General features: G+C 39.7%; 1 protein-coding gene across 5 annotated transcripts in view; it reads left to right on the top strand.

The window, feature by feature from the left end:
• Window positions 1-20,500, top strand: part of arhgap32b (Rho GTPase activating protein 32b) — a 153,379-nt gene that overhangs the window by 98,867 nt on the left and 34,012 nt on the right. For all 5 annotated transcript variants that reach the window (XM_051678375.1, XM_051678374.1, XM_051678376.1 and 2 more), the window contains 3 exons: window positions 7,997-8,083; window positions 13,378-13,515; window positions 20,241-20,333. In XM_051678375.1, coding sequence (XP_051534335.1) covers window positions 7,997-8,083; window positions 13,378-13,515; window positions 20,241-20,333 — 318 coding nt within the window. The remainder of the gene's footprint in view (window positions 1-7,996; window positions 8,084-13,377; window positions 13,516-20,240; window positions 20,334-20,500) is intronic.

Raw genomic sequence — 20,500 nt, 5'->3', positions numbered from 1 at the left:
GCGCTAAATCTTACATTGGAATGTGTCCACTCTAAAGGATGGTCTTTTGCAGCACATCCGGACACATTGAGTAACTAAATAATCATCCGACTTGGCTATTTTATTCAGTGGGATCACAATTCTGGCAGTTCAAAGATCACCATTGCATAACTTTCAATTTTTTTCTTTGAAGAATGATTCATTGCGTCATACAGTATGTTTTTCTTGCTGGAACACACATTGTTATCCTTGGCAAATGGCATGAAATGTGTCATTGATTAAGTCAAGGCATTTGTAAAATCATCCTCACGTTTCAGCTGTGGTCCCTAAGCTCTCATATTTGTTTTGGTGTGCCTGACCTTCTCCACCACCATGAAATCATGCAAGCATAGTGCACGTTAGTCCTAACCCAAACACAACTGATACCATCCTCCCTCCCCAAACACATACATACACACTCAGATATATGACCATTTGTGTTTTTGAACGAGATGTTCACTAGGGAGGGATTTGTCATTTCTGCAGGTTGAATAGCAAGACTCTTGGATCCCTTTTGCATTACGTGTGGTTGGTTACTACGTTTCACAACATTCCCCCCTGGAAAGTTTTTTTTTTTTATTATCTCCCTCAGATGTTATGTGATGGCACAAGGGATGTCATGTGCAGTGACCTTTTTTTTTTTTGTTATTCTCTGTCCCCTGCTCTGGGGCATGAAAACTCAAATGCCTTTACTGATTTACAGCAGAAAAGTGTGTACATATATATCTGGGTGCACATCTTTGCACTTGTGTCGGAGCCACTGCTTTAGGCCATATCTTATCTTCAGGACCAATAAGGTCCCAGAGTGGAGAGAAGGATGGCTGACCATCAAGAGCCTGTCTGTCCCTCTCTGAAGTCACATTCTGAGTCGGCATAAAGGGATAGAAGTCAGCTTAAAGGGATATTTCACCCAAAAATGAAAACCGTGTCATTATTTACTTACCCTTATGGTATTCCAAACCCGTATGGCTGACTTTCTTCCATGGAACACAAAAGGAGATGTTAGGCAGAAGGACAGCCTCAGTCACCATTCACTTTCATTGTATGTAAAAAGATGCAGGCTGTCAGTCACTAATATTGTGCCTAACATCTCCCTTTGTGTTCCATGGATTTGGAAACATGACTGTCATATTATGTCAGAATTAATTTTTTGGGTTAACTACTGTAATTCTTTAAGGAAGTCCTGTATAATTAAGCTGGTTTAGGGTAAAATGCTCACAGGAGGCAATTTGAAGTTTGACAGTAATTTTGATGAAATGTATTGTTGATGGCAGTGAATTTGTTACAAAAGCAGTGCTTTGATGATTGTAGAACAGTATTTTAACCTGGGACAAATTTAGAGACACAACTAGGAAAGGGTTTTATCATGCTGACAGTTATTTTTACAAGTGACCTTTAAAGCATCACACAAAAAAAAAAAAAAATTAAGCTGGAAAGAAAAAAAAACACAAATTGAAAATTTAGTTTTTGGACAACTAGCCCACCATCCTGACCCATCCCCATCAGCTTCATTAAACGCACTCAATAATGAGTCTTTAAAATGCTTCTAAACAGAAAATATCCCATGCTAAGTTATGAGACATATGGGAGCTCTTTGTTCCCACTCATTGTCTTTTGTGTTACTCCAATTGTTTGATTTGTTGACAGTGCACCCATGCTGCCTTGAGCACCCTTTGTCGTTCATAAAGGATTTTTCAGACCTTCTTACTGCAGGACTAACAGTTTTCTATGTAATTCCTTTCCTCTCGCTCTGGACTGCACTGGTCTCAAAGGATCAGGAGGAAAGAGTGAAGGGCACTTGGAGAAACGCTCTGTCCAGGGGAAACCCCCTCTCTAGAGTTCTACTTACTGTTTCTATTGGCTCACCGGTCCTGTGCTTTGTCCCAGGGACTGTACCATTGAGAGCGAGCAAGGGGGGAGGCGCTGGGGGTTGGGAACGGGGGGCAGAACGTTAGAGTAAGAAGAAGAAAATGAGTGCATTGTGGTTGAGGGAACACCACACCAGATTGGTGCAAAGGAGAACTGCTTTTTTCCATCAGCTTATTTTTTTTTTTTCCTTCTGTTTTTTCCAAACCACTTTTGGCCTGGAAACCTAGCATGTAGTGTGCTGAGATGTTGAGAAATTGCCACGGAAATAACTTGGAGTGAGAAATACAGAGACAGACCAGCGTATTTAACATCTCCAAGCAGAAAACAAAACTGCAGAAAGAAGTCCTGGAAAATTGGGATTCAGCAGTAAGCTGACCAGCACTCCGATCTGTTTAGGAGTTTGCAGGGAAGCCTCAGTCCGTGTGCTTCTCAACAACTCAGCCGGGACGCTGCTCTGGAGGGGGCGGGAAACTCAGCTGACATCTGTGTTTTACCGAGTGGATTTTTGCTGGACAAAAACAGCAAGTGTCCCGATCACTCTCTCTCACACACTGATTGATGGATGTAGAAAGCTTGAATATTTAGAGTGTGGCTCCTGGAATTAGCCTGCAACGTGCAGTCAGTATCTCATGGTGAACAAAAGATGCTGTGTTAATCAGTGTGGACGGGATGTTGTGCCTCTGTAAGTCGTCTTTGCAAGCCCCCTATTGCTCTCTTGCACTCACTTGCACTGTCTGTCTGCTTATTTTCCAACTTTTTCTTTTGTGTTTTGTCATTCCTCCATTTTAATATCTCATGTTCTTTATTTACACCTAAAGGCTGCAGACGTTCTGCTGTTGAGAGAGATGAAATGGCTTCAGGTCTCACTAGGGCTGTTGACTTCTTGCTTTGTACTTGAGATTACTGCTTTGCTGCCATATGCTTTGGAGGTTTGCTCGCTAAATTAATTTCTGTAACAGTTCTTGTGAAGATATCATGCCTCTTAAGCACCCTCAGTGCTTTAATATCTTTAATGCCTGTCAGTGTGTGCAAATGATTAGCTGAAGCATTCCATAAAGCATATGCATGGTTTCCATGAGGGATTCCCACTCCGTCAAACAATAGACTTGAACATTCTGTCCCGCCAAGGATCGCTGATCACCTCTGTGAATGATTTTACCATGCATACTGTGTATGAGTGCTTTTGTGTATGTCCCACCGGACTTTTGTTTAAAATCCTCTGTGGTCATCGGTCAAGTATGTTTCCCTAGCCATTTTGTTCTGTAAACCAAGCTGAGTTCATTTTCCTTGCACTTGAACCGGGATACCTCTCTTTCTCTCTTTTAGATGCATGGAAAGCTGTTGCAGAGTTGGTACTGAGCTGTGCTGGATTACTGGGTCATTAGTTCTCATGTTACCCTGTGTTTTCTGAGGAGTTCCACTGGCTCACGGACCACATGGCACTAAGCTCACTGCTTCCACTGAAACTTCCACTTACACCTGGTTGTGCTTCTTGTTAATCTCTTCCCACTCTTCTCAGATAGATAGGCGCTAGCTAGTCAGATTTGTTTCCTTGCTCCTGACAGACTGGCAGCATTAGATTTCATTTTTTGCATGTATGGATGTGGAGTACACTGTTGAATAAGTCTCAGACCGTGACTGAGTCAAGCCTTCATGTGGTATTGTTAAGATGTCTAAAGTTCACTCTCACAGAGACGGATATTTAATACATCACAGCTCACTGTCTTTTTTTTAAGGGCATAATCCTCTCACCCCAAAGAGTGTGGTGCCACAGAGCGTTCACTCACCGTGACAGGAATACAACCTATTGGCTGCTTTCTAAACTCTGTGAGTATAATTAACACTGCTAAATACTCATATTGGTGAGAATTGGCTGCTGGTTTTGGGGTTCACATAATAATTTTTTATGAAGGAAGATATTTAAGTTGTAACTCCTATGGCTGCATCCTTTAGTTAGAAAAGGGAGAAATTTTATGTTTGCATACACAGTATGTATGTTTACATGCTCAGTTATTATTGAGCTACAGTAGATTTTTGCATTGTCAAACTTCAGTTTTCATCTGTCTGTCCAAGTACTCTCATTGAGCACTTTATTAGGAACACCTGTACACCTTCCTATTCATGTAATTATTTAATCAGTCAATCATGTGGCAGCAGTGCAATGCATATAGTCATGCAGAAAAGGGTCAGGAACTTCAGTTAATGTCACAACAATCATCAGAATGGGGAAAAATGTGATTTCATCCATGGCAAAATTGTTGGTGCCAGACGGGCTGGTTTGAGTATTTCTGTAACTGCTGATCTCCTGGAATTTTCACGCACAACCATCTCTAGAGTTTACCCAGAATGGTGCCAAAAACCAAAAACGGCGGTTCTGTGGATGGAAATGCCTTGTTGATGAGAGAGATCAACAGAGAATGGTCAGACTGGCTCGAGCTACCGTAACTCAGATAACCACTCTGTACAATTTTAGTGAGCAAAATAGCATCTCAGAATGCAAAACCCAGCAAAGCTTGAGGCGGATGGGCTACTAGTGTTCCAAATAAAGTGCTCAGTAAGTGTATACATGACACAATCTGTAATCGAATATTTGAAGAAAGGACATCAGCAGAGGAAGTAAATCTCCTCCAAAATATCTGATTGTAGGCACATGACTGGATTGTTGTTGCGCTTTTGATTCATCTTCCCTTTTATATTCATCCATTTACCCTGTAATAGCTCTGTTTGAGGTGTTTCCATCATTATATGCACTTTAAAAGTTTGATTTCAGTCGGACTAAAACAATGTGTTTTTAAAATGTCATGTAAACAATTAAGTTTGACTGAAATCATACAAGTCCAATTTTTGAGAAGTTAACTAACAGTTAGATGCAAATATAGTACGGCTTTGTCAAGCATGTATACATGGTAATTAGACCACAACTGGCCTCGGTATTGTGCATGTGCTCCTGAAGACTTATGTGAAGCTGAAACATTTTGTGATTCAAACACTAAAACCACATTCAGAGGTTGTTAGAAATAGGGATGTGCCAGGGTGGTCGACTAATTGACTAGTCATCCAACAACTGACTAGTCGATAAGTGGGGTCAACTACTAACATTAATATTTTTAGTGGTGGTGGTTTTAATGGGAGACTCAATTAAATTAATCAAGAGAGGCAACTTCTTGGAGAGTGTTTTTGTATGATGATTACATGCTTTACTTAACAGTAAATAACACAGTTAAACTCTCTGTAAGAAGTTTTGTCTCTTTAATGCTTTAGGTTAAGTCCTTTTATGTGCTGCTGTTACAGCAATCAAAGCGCCAAATCAACAATACATTTCAAGACGATCACTGTCGGACGTTAAATCCTCTGTTGTGAGTTATACTCTTGTATTTGTGAGGTGCTTTGGACAGATTAAAGTCTTGCTGATTCTATCTGACAGTTTAAATTACAGTCAGAAGTTTACATACACCTTAGCCAAATATATTTAAACTCAGTTTTTCACAATTCCTGACATTTAATCGTAGAAAACATTCCCTGTCTTTGGTCAGTTAGGATCACTACTTTATTTTAAGAATGTGAAATGTCAGAATAATAGAGAGAATTATTTATTTTAGCTTTTATTTCTTTCATCATATTCCCAGTGGGTCACAAGTTTACATGCACTTTGTTAGTATTTGGTAGCATTCTGACCCACTGGAATTGTGATATAGTCAATTAAAAGAGAAACAATCTGTCTGTAAACAATTGTTGGGAAAAATTACTCATGTCATGCACAAAGTAGATGTCCTTAATTACTTGTCAAAACTATAGTTTGCTAATATTAAATCTGTGGAGTAGTTAAAAAATTTGTTTTAATGACTTCAACCTAAATGTATGTAAACTTCTGACTTCAACTATAATAGTTGTAGTCAAAAAGGTTTAAACTGCTTGTTGTGTACCCACAATATTATCTAGCAGTTCTGTGCTTTTGAATGCACAGCAAGGATCGACCTGAAGCACTCCAGTTATGTTGAAGCGTGTCATTCTGTGTTCAGGATACGCATAAGTAGTTTGATTTTCACTTTTTTAATTCTTTCTTTTCTTATTCTGAAATTTTTGTGCAATAAGATGTTATAGTTATTTAGCCTTTTTATTTGTCCTTAGCATCCATATATCCCTTTAATAGGTGTCTGATCAGGGTCACATAAACATAATAGAGTCTAATTATACATTATCATTAACACCGACTAGTCGAGTACTTGACGACTAGTCAATTATGAAAATTAGTAGTTTTGCACATCCCTAGTCAGAAATGCACATGACCATTTGAAGTGTCGCAGTGGTCACTGATGAGAGGAGCATTTGTGATGCATGTTAATGCCAGGTTTAAACAGTACCGTAATATGTCTTGTCTGATCACTTGGGGTCAAATCACTTGAGACAGATGTTAATACCAGGTGAAAACAGGGCTATAAAATTGTTTTACTCTTTCATTCTCATCTTTGTCTAAGTTTTGCCTGTGTCCGCCACATACATTCAGGCTATTTAGCTCCAGATAAAGATGGATAAATACTTTATTGATCCCTAGGGGACATTTAGTGTAAATAATTGTATTATACATCAGTGGAGCCACCTGGATGCAACTTTTTATACTCCCTGTTAAAAGGACAGATACATTTGCTCTGTAAATGTCGCTCAGTTTTTAAGTCAAGTACAGAGTGTTTGTATGAGGATGTTTAGTTTTATGTGGGAGCATGACTCTAGCTGCACATGACAGGTATGTGGTCTTCCAAAGTCTCTATTTGTTCTTGGCAAGACAAAGATTTTTTAATGTGTGTGTTTTTTGTGAGTGTGTCTCATTTAGGTCATCACTGGTGTGCATCGCCCATCTCACAGTATGAACAAACCCATATGAGTCAGCAGAAATTTGTCAGTCACACAACACAAATAACAATAGAGGCATTTACACACACAAACACAGTCAAGTGTGTGAACAGCCTGAGTTGGGAATATTTGTTAATGCACATTGAGCAGGGTAAGGGGACATTTTATTTAAATGATAGGTGCATTTATCCTCAGGCACCCAAATGAGAGGTCTAGAGAAATTTCTGTACTGTGTGTTGCCAGAATATTACGAAAGAGTCCTTTTGTTGTATTACAGACAACAATCAGATCCTTTGCATGTGTTAAAATTCTTCATCATAACTGTTCTACTTTATTTATTTTTCATGCATAAATATTAATTCTAAAACTTATGAAAAAATAATCTTGTCTTCAAAATTGGCACACAGATGCCCTGTGGTTTGCATTCCAGGACATTTTTAAAGAAAACTGATATGTGATGGACTGCAAGTTTATAAATAAGATATCAACGACTTTTCATGCATAGCTAAATAACATTATTGCTTGAAGAGCTTCCTCTCTGCTCCTCCCATCACTGCATGCAATGTGCTTTATCTTCATTTATTATTCAAAATATGTGGCAAAATGCTCAGCTGGTGACACATCATTCAACGCCTCTTCTATCCTGTGGTTCCATCTTTGCACCTGACTACAGAGAGATGACTCTTTTCCAAAACCTTGTGAGCTGCCTTGCTACTCACTAGTACATAGACTACATAGGCAGCTGCCTTCAAAAGCAGCATCCTACCTAAAATAGAACCTTATAAGTGACTGATTTAGCAACTCTATTTGTGTGTCATACTTGCAAAATGTACAGGGGACTCCACGCGCAATTGTTTTCAATAGAGTTTGGTAGTAACATGTTGCTTTGCTTACTATTTGTTACTCTAATAAGCATACAAATACATAGCACATACAAATATTGGGTAAAATAATGATTTTTGTAATACTAAAATAGTAGTTAATGAATCCTAAGTTAAAATATATATATTTTTTTTTACTTCATCCGCAATCTTGCATGGAATCTGTCGCTATGTATTATAGGATTGCTTTCTGGGTGAAGTATACATCCTTTTAGAAGCATGCATTTGATGTCTTTAAATGTTGCCAATGCAGGCAGTTCACTAGCTCCTATGATATATATCTTATGTACTCGTAAGCATCTGCAGCCTGCAGCTAAAACAAGAAAGCTTTCTTAAATATTTTGTTCATCCTTTCACTCATCATTTCTCTTTTCCCATAGCTGACTCTCGCAGATGAACAGAGTGAAGTGACGCGGAATGGCCTGGAGTCAAAAGAGCCTGTGTATTTGGTCCAAATCTACTGTCAGGTAGGACATAAAATCATAAGCAAAGATTTGGTTGGCCCATTTCAACATGTATCACTGGTCTCAATCAACCATGGACTTATGGAAGTATTCAGACAAAAGCAATTATCAAACACTTGTACCGATTTGTAAATACAAGAATGCCTGGTGGTTTCTTACAGAGACACCAATAAAAATCAGACAGCTGAGATGGCACAATAACACTACAAATTAAGCCCTATGAGCAGTTGCTTATAAATGTGTGATGTAAACCTCCTACTTTGGGGAGTAGTTGGTTGCTACAAAATGTATTTGGCTGAGCTAACTTTTTCTGAGGACAAAAAAAATTAAGAAATAGTTTTTGAAATCTGTAACAAAATTCAAGAAGTTTAAGAGCAGCTGTGTGTGCACTTGATTTCAGTGCTGGCAGATCTAGTTGACAACTCTGTAGAAAAATATCTCAAGTCTTGTTTTGTGTGTGCAAACCTCATTCCATCCTGGTCTGTTAGACGATGTCCAAATTCACAGCACTGCTCCTGTGTGTTTATAAAGAGAGAAAAAAATGCCTTGCCAACCGAGGGTGCAGATCTGGCCAGGAGCCACATGAACTGAGAGGGATCAGACACACAGGAAAAGCACTTTAGTTCCACTCACATTGCAGTTTTTCCAAACAAATGCACTGCTCAGCCCGCTATGAAATGAGGTGGAAGTAAGAAAGCTGAACTACTGTTTTTGTTTTCTCTGTGGCTGCACTAGTAGGCCAGGCTCTGTTAAGCAATTTTTTTAGGTCTTTTTCTGCCTGGCCCTGGTTCAGAGGGATGTGTTTTGGCCAAATCAAAGGCACTCTGAGGTTTTCCATTACTGTGGATATGGACTTTGAGGCTTGGAGAAAAGTACAGATATTTCAAAAGATCCATGAAAACAAAATGGGTGGGTCATAAACATGTACTTAAGGTTGAGGTTCATTAGAACAGGTTATACTCGATATAAATGTAATAAAGCATAGAATTCATAATGGTCTTATAAAGTATATTGAAGTCAGAAGTTTACATACACCTTAGCCAAATACATTTAAACTCAGTTTTTCACAATTCATGACATTAAATCGTAGGAAACATTCCCTGTCTTTGGTCAGTTAGGATCACTACCTTATTTTAACAATGTGAAATGTCACGGGGGCCTGATTAGCTCAGCGAGTGAAAGACGCTGACTACCACCCCTGGAGTCGCAAGTTCAAATCCAGGGCATGCTGAGTGACTCCAGCCAGGTCTCCTAAGCAACCAAATTGGCCCGGTTGCTAGGGAGGGTAGAGTCACATGGGGTAACCTCCTCGTGGTCGCTATAATGTGGTTCGCTCTCGGTGGGGCGCGTGGTGAGTTGTGCGTGGATGTCACGGAGAATAGCGTGAAGCCTCCACATGCACTGTCTCCGCATTAATGTGCTCAACAAGCCACGTGATAAGATGCACGGATTGACAGTCTCAGACGCGGAGGCAACTGAGATTCATCCTCCGCCCCCCAGATTGAGGTGAGTCACTACACCACCACGAGGACTTAGAGCGCATTGGGTATTTGGCATTCCAAATTGGGGAGAAAAAGGGGAGAAAAAAAGGAAAAAAACAGAACGTGAAATGTCAGAATAATAGTAGAGAGAATTATTTCTTTCAGCTTTTATTTCTTTCATCACATTCCCAGTGGGTCAGAAGTTTACAAACACTTTGTTAGTATTTGGTAGCATTGCCTTTAAATTGTTTAACTTGGGCCAAACTTTAAGGTGGAAGGTAGCCTTCCACAAGCTTCTCAAAATAAGTTGCTGGAAATTTGGCCCATTCCTCCAGACAGAACTGGTGTAACCGAGTCAGGTTTGTAGGCCTCCTTGCTCGCACACGCTTTTTCAGTTCTGCCCACAACTTTTCTATCAGATTGAGGTCAGGACTTTGTGATGGCCACTCCAATACCTTGACTTTGTTGTCCTTAAGCCATTTTGCCACAACTTTGGAGGTATGCTTGGGGTTATTGTCCATTTGCGACCGAGCTTTAACTTCCTGGCTGATGTCTTGAGATGTTGCTTCAGTGTATCCACATTATTTTCCTTCCTCAGGATGCCATCTATTTTGTGAAGTGCACCAGTCCCTCCTGCAGCAAAGTACCCCCACAACATGATGCTACCACTCCAATGCTTCACGGTTGGGATGGTGTTCTTTGCTTTGCAAGCCTCACCCTTTTTCCTCCAAACATAACGATGGTCATTATGGCCAAACAGTTAGATTTTTGTTTCATCAGACCAGAGGACATTTCTCCAAAAAGTAAGATCTTTTGTCCCCATGTGCACTTACAAACTGTAGTCTGGCTTTTTTATGGCAGTTTTGGAGCAGTGGCTTCTTCCTTCCTGAGCAGCCTTTCGTGTTATTTTGATATAGGGCTCATTTTACTGTGGATATAGATACTTTTGTCTACCTGTTTCCTCCAGCATCTTCACAAGGTCCTTTGCTGTTGTTCTGGTATTGATTTGCAATTTTCGCACCAAATTACGTTCATCTCTAGGAGACAGAATGTGTCTCCTTCCTGAATGGCTGTGTGGTCCCATGGTGTTTATACTTGTGTACTATTATTTGTACAGAGGAATGTGGTTCCTTCAGGCATTTGGAAATTACTCCCAAGGATGAACCAGACTTGTGGAGGTCCACAATTTTTTTTTTTCTGAGAACTTGCCTGATTTCTTTTGATTGTCCCATGATGTTAAGTAAAGAGGCACTGAGTTTGAAGGTAGGCCTTATATACACACACACACACACACATAGCTCTGGAAAAAATTATGACACCACTGCAAAATTTTATATTTTAAATAAACTTTACTATCTATAGGTATGTTTTTGAGTACAATGAATACTTTTGTTTTATTCTATAAAGTACTGACAACATTTCTTCCAAATTCCAAATAAAAATATTTATTTGCAGAAATGACAACTGGTCAAAATAATAAAAAAGATGCAGTGTTTTCAGACCTTGAATAATGCAAAGAAAACAAGTTCATATTCATTTTTAAACAGCACAATACTAATGTTTTAACTTAGGAAGAGTTCAGAAATCAATATTTGGTGGAATAACCCTGATTTTCAATCACAGCTTTCATGCATCTTGGCGTGCTCCCTACCAGTCTTTCACATTGCTGTTGGGTGACTTTGTGCCACTCCTGGCACAAAAATTCAAGCAGCTCCTCTTGATCACATTCCAGAGGTTTTCAATGGGGTTCAGGTCTGGAGATTGGGCTGGCCATGGCAGGGTCTTGATCCGGTGGTCCTTCATCCACACTTTGATTGTCCTGGCTGTGTGGCATGGACCATTGTCCTGCTGGAAAAACCTGTCTTGCTGGAGTTGGGGAACATTGTCAGAGCAGAAGGAAGCAAGGAAGTTTTCCTCCATGATAACTTTGTATGTGGCTTGATTCATGCGTCCTTCATAAAGACGAATCTACTCAATTCCAGCCTTGCAGAAGCACCCCCAGATCTATAAATAGTAAATCCAGAGAAACTGATAATTTTACAGTGGTCTCTTAATTTTTTCCAGAGCTGTATGTGTATATATATATATATATATATATATATATATATAGGGTCAATAATTTCCCCTTCTGCACTACCAAAAGCAGGTGAATTGAGAAAATGTAAAACCATAAATTATATATATGACAGTGGACTTTTTCAAACCTAGCTGTTTTTTCCCTTGTATATTTGCAGTAAACACCATAGGATATTATATCACGCGCAGCATCATAGACCAGCCAGTCTCTCTGTGGCACCTCACAAAATCACATATTTTCATTTTCTAATCAGTTGTAGTCTAATCATGTTTACTGGCCAGTAACCCAAAGCCAATTTTTTACTTGCATTTGGTGCATATTAATTTTGGACCCTGTAGGTATATCATGCCAGTTTATGCTGTGTATACCAGATTCAACAAAACTTTTATTCAAACATATAAACATGCACATGCCGCAGTGTGCTGTTCAATTAAGAAATATCATTGGAAAGAAGTGAGATCGTGTGAGAGATTGCTTGTCGACTGTAGGTCTGCAGCAGTGCACCATGTGCCCTGAGTCAGGCTGCACCACGCTGTCAGGATGATTGATGCATTACACAGAGCAGCCACAAAGGCACTGGGGCAGAGGTAACCCAGCAGTCTCCCACGAGAGGCAGGGAAGAGGAAGTAAACATACCCAATCTATTCCCACACTCCTCCCCACGGAATCTAATCAGCATACTCTTCTATTCATATTCATCGGCATCTTCACATTGGGAACGCTCAGGTGCTATTGTACAGCCGGTGATGTTCATATCATCAATTGCATCCTGTTTTCAGACAGTGATGTAGTGCATTTCATTTAGATTAGAGCACTGCAGATACAGGCTGATGTGTCTACAAACCTACCAGGGAACATTTAGCCCTATTTAAGTGCATCTTGTTATGTATTGATTGAGATGTAGAGTTCAAGAGTTTATTACTGAGATATAGAAGTCAGCTTGTTTTAGCACACCATAATTCATCATTATTTATTTCTGCATATCATAGTTAACGTTTTTATAGTTAGAGTAATGAAATAAGGAACCAATAACCTGCCCCAAATGTCCAAATTCGCCGTCTAATTATAATGTGGATTAAAATATCTGTTGACTATTGTCCACACATTCAGTTGTGAATTAGAGAAAACAGATTGACTTTCTAATAGATGACAAGATATGTGCAATCCAATAACAATAATGTTATAAATTTACATAAATAAATATAAGGAAAAATAAGTAATTTGGAAATATAAAAACAGTCCATTGAGAAGTCTCAAATAAATCTCTCTCCCTTTGTCTGTTCCTTCCTTATATCTACAGTATATTTAGGTTTACAACTTTTCAAATGCTCATATTACCTTTTTATTTTTATTTTTTTATTTTTTTTTTACTTTGCCTGTTCTGGTATTTCCTTCAGGAAATGCAAATATAGTTGAATGAATGAACGTTACACTTAAATAGATCTTTTCTGACACTACACTCAAAGCACTTAACAGTTCTAACTGTTGGCTGATTTAGTTGTTTGCTGTGTGTCCCTCTCCTCTATGCTTACAATTCTCATCGCCTTGAATTCTACTTAGTCCAGAGGTAAATACACACACAGCTGGTTGTGGTGGTTCCACTGAAGTGGCGGATGTGTGTGGTCAGCGCGGTGTTACACTGGCCTGATGACATTTAGCCTAGGAGACCAAACATCAACACACTGTAAGGTCTGTTTGTTTAACTTTTGAGTTTATGGCCCTCTCTTACTGCCCCACAGGGACGAAGCTGGATCGTGAGGCGAAGCTATGAAGATTTCCGAGTGTTGGATAAGCATCTCCATCTCTGCATCTATGACAGGCGCTTTTCTCAGCTCCCTGAGTTGCCCCGTTTCGAAAGCCTGAGGGAGAGAGCAGAGGTAGGAGTCTCAAACTCTTCTTCTTTTAGTGCTCTCCTGGGGCCAATGAGACATTTAAGATACTTGGCTTTTACAGCAGAATGGTCAGACCTTTTTACCCCCTGTATACATGGTGCTTATCCTCTCAGAGTAGCTTTAGTCATCTGTGAGATGAATAAATGCTCAGTTAGGCTGGTTAACCGCACCTAATGGCCTCTTGTTGGATGGATGTCCCTGTAGTATCTCCGGCATTTGTTTCACAGACAAGTATACTTGAACCATGGCATTTTTTCACAGCTAAATCAATCTGCTTTGAAGTTTGAGTGACTGATAATGCCATCCATTATGTTCTGTAGTATGGAAGTCTTTCTGAGCTGGTAAGTGGAGGCTCCCACAATGGTTGCCTGTGTAATCGGGTGTTCTGAGTCTCATTTTCCAATCTACACTCCAAACCCCATAATGACAAAGCAAAAAACAGATTTTTGATAACTTCAAATTTATCAGAGTGTGTCGAGGCACAGATCTGGGGAAGGCTACAGAAAAATTTCGGCTGCATTGAAGGTTCCCAAGAGCACAGTGGCCTCCATAATTCTTAAATGGAAGACGTTTGGAATAACCAGGACACTTCCTAGAGCTGGCCATCCAGCCAAACTGAGCAATCGGGGGAGAAGGGCCTTGATAAAGCCAAGCATACACTAGACGACTTGCAGTCAGTGTCCTGTGACTCTCAGTCCGGTTTTTCATTATGCTGGTGCAAACACCTTAGGACTGTTGTGTATCAACTACATGAGTATTTGTCCCTGACTGAGACCAAGTGTACACTTGGTATTAAGATGAGTTTTGGGTAATCCGATCACAAATGTACAAGCGAGACATCACCGTTACACCTGTTCGTCTCTTTTGACCACTTGTGTTCGGATTTCGAGGAGAGAGTCTTTGATTTCATGAGGACATACAATGGCTGCCAAAAGTTTGAAATAATGTACAGATTTTGCTGTTTCAGAAGGAAATTGGTACTTTAATTCACCAAAGTGGCATTCAACTGATCGTAAAGTATAGTCAGGACATTACTGATGTAAAAAAAAAAACAGCACCATCACTATTTGAAAAAAGTCACATTGTGATCAGTTGAATGCCACTTTGGTGAATAAAAGTACTAATTTATTTCCATAAGAGCAAAATCTGTACATTATTCCAAACTTTTGGCCGCCAGTGTACATCAATCATTACGTCTGTGTTTTACTTAATGATAATAAAGCGTAAAAAGTAAAAGCGCTAAAAACCAGAGCACAGTTTCTCTTAATATAATAGTTTAGAGCAGAATTCTGAGTTATTTTATTGTAGTACCTGTACTTAAGCTTCTAGTGTGCATGCTGCTCATATCTGTGTCCCTATAGTACATGATCATGCATTCGCTTTTTTTGTGTTTTTCCGATCATACGCTTATTCCTTTGAAATCCGCACGGAACTGGCAAAAAACTGTCCGTTTCAAGTTGCCCTTAGTGTCGTCCTGTTTCAAACGGATCGCCAAAAATACGTCTTAAAATTAAGATAACGAAATTCATTAACAAACTTGCACACTCCACCAGTCTGGGCTTTATGGCAGAGTGGCCAGACGGAAGCCTGTCCTCAGTGCAAGACACATGAAAGCTCGCTTGCAATTTGAAAAAAAAAAAAAAAGCACCTAAAGGACTCTTAGACTGTGAGAAACAAGATTCTTTGGTCTGATGAAACAGACATTGAACTGTTTGGCCTTAATTCCAAGCATTATGTCTGGAATAAACCAGGCACTGCTCATCACCTACGCAATACCATCCCAACAGTGAAGCATGGTGGTGGTAGCTGTGGGGGTGTTTTTCAGCAGCAGGGACTGGGGGACTGGTCAGGGTTGAAGGAAAACTGAATACAGCAAAATACAGAGATATCCTTAATGAAAACCATGTCCTGAGTGCTCAGGACCTCAGAATGGGCCGAAAGTTCACCTTCCAACAGGACAATTACCCTAAGCACACAGCCTAGACAACGCAAAATTGGCTTAGGGACAACTCTGTGAATGTCCTTGAGTGGCCCAGCAAGAGCCCGGACTTGAACCCAATTGAACATCTCTGGAGAGACCTGAAAATGGCTGTCCACCGACTGTCCCCATCCAAACTGACAGAACTTGAGAGGATCTGCAGAGAAGAATGGCAGGAATTCCCAAATCCAGGTGTGAAAACTTGTAGCATCATACCCAAAAAGGCTGTAATCGCTGCCAAAGGTGCTTCAACTAAGTATTGAGTTTAGGATCTGAATATGTATGTCAGTGTGATTTTTATTTTTTTTTATTTTTAATAAATTTGCAAAGTTATCAAAAATCTGGTTTTTGCTTTGTCATTATGGGGTATGGAGTGTAGATTGATTGATTGAATTAAAAGCATTTTAGCATAAGGCTGCAACATAACAAAATGTGAAAAAAATTAAGGGGTCTGAATACTTTCTGAATGCACTGTATATGTGTATATGCTCTGAAATGTATATGACAAGAAATGTTACCATTCCATATCAGAGTTCATCAACATTTACTCATTTCTATGGCATATACAAATACACATTTCCAAAATGTGCATTGAATGGCTGTCAGTGCTGGAATTTTTACAAGGCCAATTTACATTATCAGAAAAGAAAAATGCATGGAACCAGATATCTGTTATAGAAAGGAGTTAACTATGATTACTGATCCCCCTGATGTTTGTTCTTTTGTAAAATACCATTAAGTGAAGCTTCAAGCTCTGCGAAACCAGGTCAAATGACTGATGCAGATGCTTCAGTTATTGCAATTAAATCCTATAATCTTCATGTTTGATGTCTTTAATTGGTGTATAATCCTTTAACATACAAAATATGCTTAGAGATTAATGTAGTTCCTCAAATGGATGCTGTTTTCAGCTCATTATAGCATTTCTAAAGGGGAAATAAAGATATCTTGAGAGTGAAGATGTTTTGGAGTGTTTTGACCTGCCTTGTCACTATGGCCACATACTGTACACACTGGAAAGTTTTGGGAGTTGCAACCACATTTAAATATGTGATTCCTTTCAATTTTAGTTCTTTGTGTGTACAGAATACTGAGTCCACAGCTTGTGATGGTTGACATATTGATAACCACAGTAACATTTTGGCATCTTGTGGCTGTAAACAAGAAATGCAACACTAATTTGATTTAGTGCTTGCTATTTTTGTCCAAAGTAATATTAGTAAGCTGAGACATATTATTGTCTAGTAATTTTTAGTAAAAGACTGTAAACAGAGGTGCAAAATTTCGTCTGTGCCCTAATATATTGCTTTTAAACAGTTCGCAAGGTAATATTAGGGTTGACAAACTGGTATGAGTCAATATGTGTACCTCCATCTCTGTGATTTGCTAGCAGTGCTTAAGTAGAAACTGTCAGTGTCCAAACAAGAGTGATGTCACACTGAACTAGTCGTTCAGTTCTGTACAAACTATGTGGGTTTAATCAAAATTTGGTCATCACTACCCACATTTTCCAGAAGTGAATTTGGTTGTTGACTGTGGTTGTTACACCCGTAAATAACCAATCTTTGTTTGTACAGAACAAAATTAACTCTTAGAAGAGGTGTGACAACCGTATTTGGCTGGAATGTATACATGGACAATTAAATTTAAGTCACCTGAAGGTTTTTATATATATGTACTGTGTGTGTGTGATATATATTATATAGTTGTGCTAAAAAGTTTGCATACCCTGGCAGAAATTGTGAAATTTTGGCATTGATTTTGAAAATATGACTGATCATGCAAAAAAACTGTCTTTTATTTAAGGATAGTGATCATATGAAGCCATTTATTATCACACAGTTGTTTGGCTCCTTTTTAAATCATAATGATAACAGAAATCACCCAAATGGCCCTGGGATCACCCTTTTTAAATTGCAATTAGTGTCTGTGTATAAATAGTCAATGAGTTTGTTAGCTCTCACGTGGATGCACTGAGCCGGATAGATACTGAGCCATAGGGAGTAGAAAAGAACTGTCAAAAGACCTGCGCAACAAGTTAATGGAACTTTCTAAAGATTGAAAAGGATATAAAAAGATATCCAAAGCCTTGAAAATGCCAGTCAGTACTGTTCAATCACTTATTAAGAAGTAGAAAATTCGGGGATCTCTTGATACCAAGCCAAGGTCAGGTAGACCAAGAAAGATTTCAGTCACAACTGCCAGAAGAATTGTTCGGGATACAAAGAAAAACCCACAGGTAACCTCAGGAGAAATACAGGCTGCTCTGGAAAAAGACGGTGTGGTTGTTTCAATACGACGATACTTGAACAAAAATGAGCTGCATGGTCGAGTTGCCAGAAAGAAGCCTTTACTGCGCCAATGCCACAAAAAAGCCCGGTTACAATATGCCCGACAACACCTTGACACGCCTCACAGCTTCTGGCACACTGTAATTTGGAGTGACGAGACCGAAATAGAGCTTTATGGTCATAACCGTAAGCGCTATGTTTGGAGAGGGGTCAACAAGGCCTATAGTGAAAAGAATACCATCCCCACAGTGAAGCATGGTGGTGGCTCACTGATGTTTTGGGGGTGTGTGAGCTCTAAAGGCACGGGGAATCGTGTGAAAATTGATGGCAAGATGAATGCAGCATGTTATCAGAAAATACTGGCAGTCAATTTGCATTCTTCTGCACGAAAGCTGCGCATGGGACGCACTTGGACTTTCCAGCACGACAATGACTCTAAGCCCAAGTCCAAGTTGACCCTCCAGTGGTTACAGCAGAAAAAGGTGAAGGTTCTGGAGTGGCAATCACAGTCTCCTGACCTTAATATCATTGAGCCACTCAGGGGAGATCTCAAACGTGCGGTTCATGCAAGACGACCAAAGACTTTGTGTGACCTGGAGGTATTTTGCCAAGACGAATGGGCAGCTATACCACCTGCAAGAATTTGGGGCCTCATAGACAACTATTACAAAAGACTGCACACTGTCATTGATGCTAAAGGGGGCAATACACAGTATTAAGAACTAAGGGTATGCAGACTTTTGAACGGGGATCATTTCATTTTTTTTTTTCTTTGTTGCCATGTTTTGTTTTATGATTGTGCCATTCTGTTATAACCTATAGTTGAATATGAATCCAATAAGAAATAAAAACATTTTCTTTAAAAATGGTACATATATTACCAATTCTCCAAGGGTATGCAATGTTGAGCACAACTGTATATATACACTGATTAGCCACAACATTAAAACCACTAACAGGTGAAGTGAATAACATTGATTATATCATTACAATGGCACCTGTCAAGGAGTGGGATATATTAGACAGCAAGTGAACAGTCAGTTCTTGAATTTCATGTGTTGGAAGCAGGAAAAATGGGCAAGCACAAGGATCTGAGTGACTTTGACAAGGGCCACATTGTGATGGCTAGACGACTGGGTCAGAGCATCTCCAAAACGGTGGGTCTTGTAGGGTGTTTCCAGTATGCAGTGGTTAGTACCTACTAAAATTGGTCCAAGGAAGGACAACTGGTGACAGGGTCATGGGTGCCCAAGGCTCATTGATGCACGTGGGGAGCAAAGGCTAGCCCGTCTGGTCCGATCCCACTGAAGAGCTACTGTAGCACAAATTGCTGAAAAACTTAATGCTGGCCATGATAGAAAGGTGTCAGAACACACAGTGCATCGCAGCTTGCTGCGTATGGGGCTGCGTAGCCCATGCCCGTGCTGACCCCTGTCCACTGCCGAAAGCACCTACAATGGGCATGTGAGCATCAGAACTGGACCATGGAGCAATGGAAGAAGGTGGCCTGGTCTGATGAATCAAGTTTTCTTTTAGATCATGTGGATGGCTGGGTCCGTGTGCATCGTTTACCTGGGGAGGAATGGGAGCATTAAGCACTATGGGAAGAAAGCAGGCCGGCGGAGGCAGTGTGATGCTCTGGGCAATGTTCTTCGGCATTCATGTGGATGTTACTTTGACACATACCACCAACCTAAAGATTGTGACAGACCACGTACACCCCTTCATGGCAACTGTATTCCCTGATGGCAGTGGCCTCTTTCAGCAGGATAATGCACCCTGCCACACTGCTAAAATTGTTCAGGAAGGGTTTGAGGAACATGACAAAATAGTTCAAGGTGTTGACTTGGCCTCTAAATTCCCCAGATCTCAATCTGATTGAGCATCTATGGGATGTGCTAGACCAACAAGTCAGATCCATGGAGGCCCCACCTCGCTATTTACAGGACTTAAAGGATCTGCTGCGAATTTTACACTGCTAATAAATGTATACCAAGCCCTTTACTTGCTCTTTTACCTTTTTCTGAGTGTTGTAGAAATGCAATAAATCATATTTTGCTCTTGCTTTGATGTCTGAAGGACAAAAGAGGAACAAGCAAACCTTCTGAACTATTGTTGAGTTGCATATATTAAATATTTATAGACTTTTATGCTACACATTTTAATATGCTACCTATTTTAAGTGTGTAAGCCACTGTTTCTATCACTAAGTGTTGCCCATATAAGGTGACTGACTTTCAGAAAGCTGCATTCCTTACACCTACCCTACCATTTTATAATGAGAAAGTATGCAAACTCAAAACATTCGCTCTTCAATGTTATGAGATCTCAATCTCCCTGTTAAAAAAAAAAAAAAAAAAAAAAACTATTTATAGAATTAAACCCTTGGAAGTTAGCATGCTTGTTAACCCTTCCTTTCACTGTTTCTTTTTTCCTGATAGGCAGTTTCCCAAATGCTCATGGCTTACCTCTCCCGTCTCTCAGCAATTGCTGATAACAAAATCAACTGTGGGCCAGCCCTGACATGGATGGAGGTACTCTTTTCATTTTGTTATTTCAGTACAGAGAGCTGATTGGTTTCTCTTGGATAATCAGTGAGGATGATTGACACAGCATTTCTCAAACCTTTCTTTACAAAATACTCTTAATACTGCAGTTAGCTTGTGTGTCAGATTTTGAATGAACTGACATTTCTTTCTGC

Source organism: Myxocyprinus asiaticus, chromosome 38, assembly GCF_019703515.2.
Source record: "Myxocyprinus asiaticus isolate MX2 ecotype Aquarium Trade chromosome 38, UBuf_Myxa_2, whole genome shotgun sequence".
Classification (NCBI taxonomy): Eukaryota; Metazoa; Chordata; class Actinopteri; order Cypriniformes; family Catostomidae; genus Myxocyprinus; species Myxocyprinus asiaticus.
The sequence above is the reverse complement of the archived record's forward strand: the minus strand, read 5'-3'. Positions and strand labels throughout refer to the sequence as shown.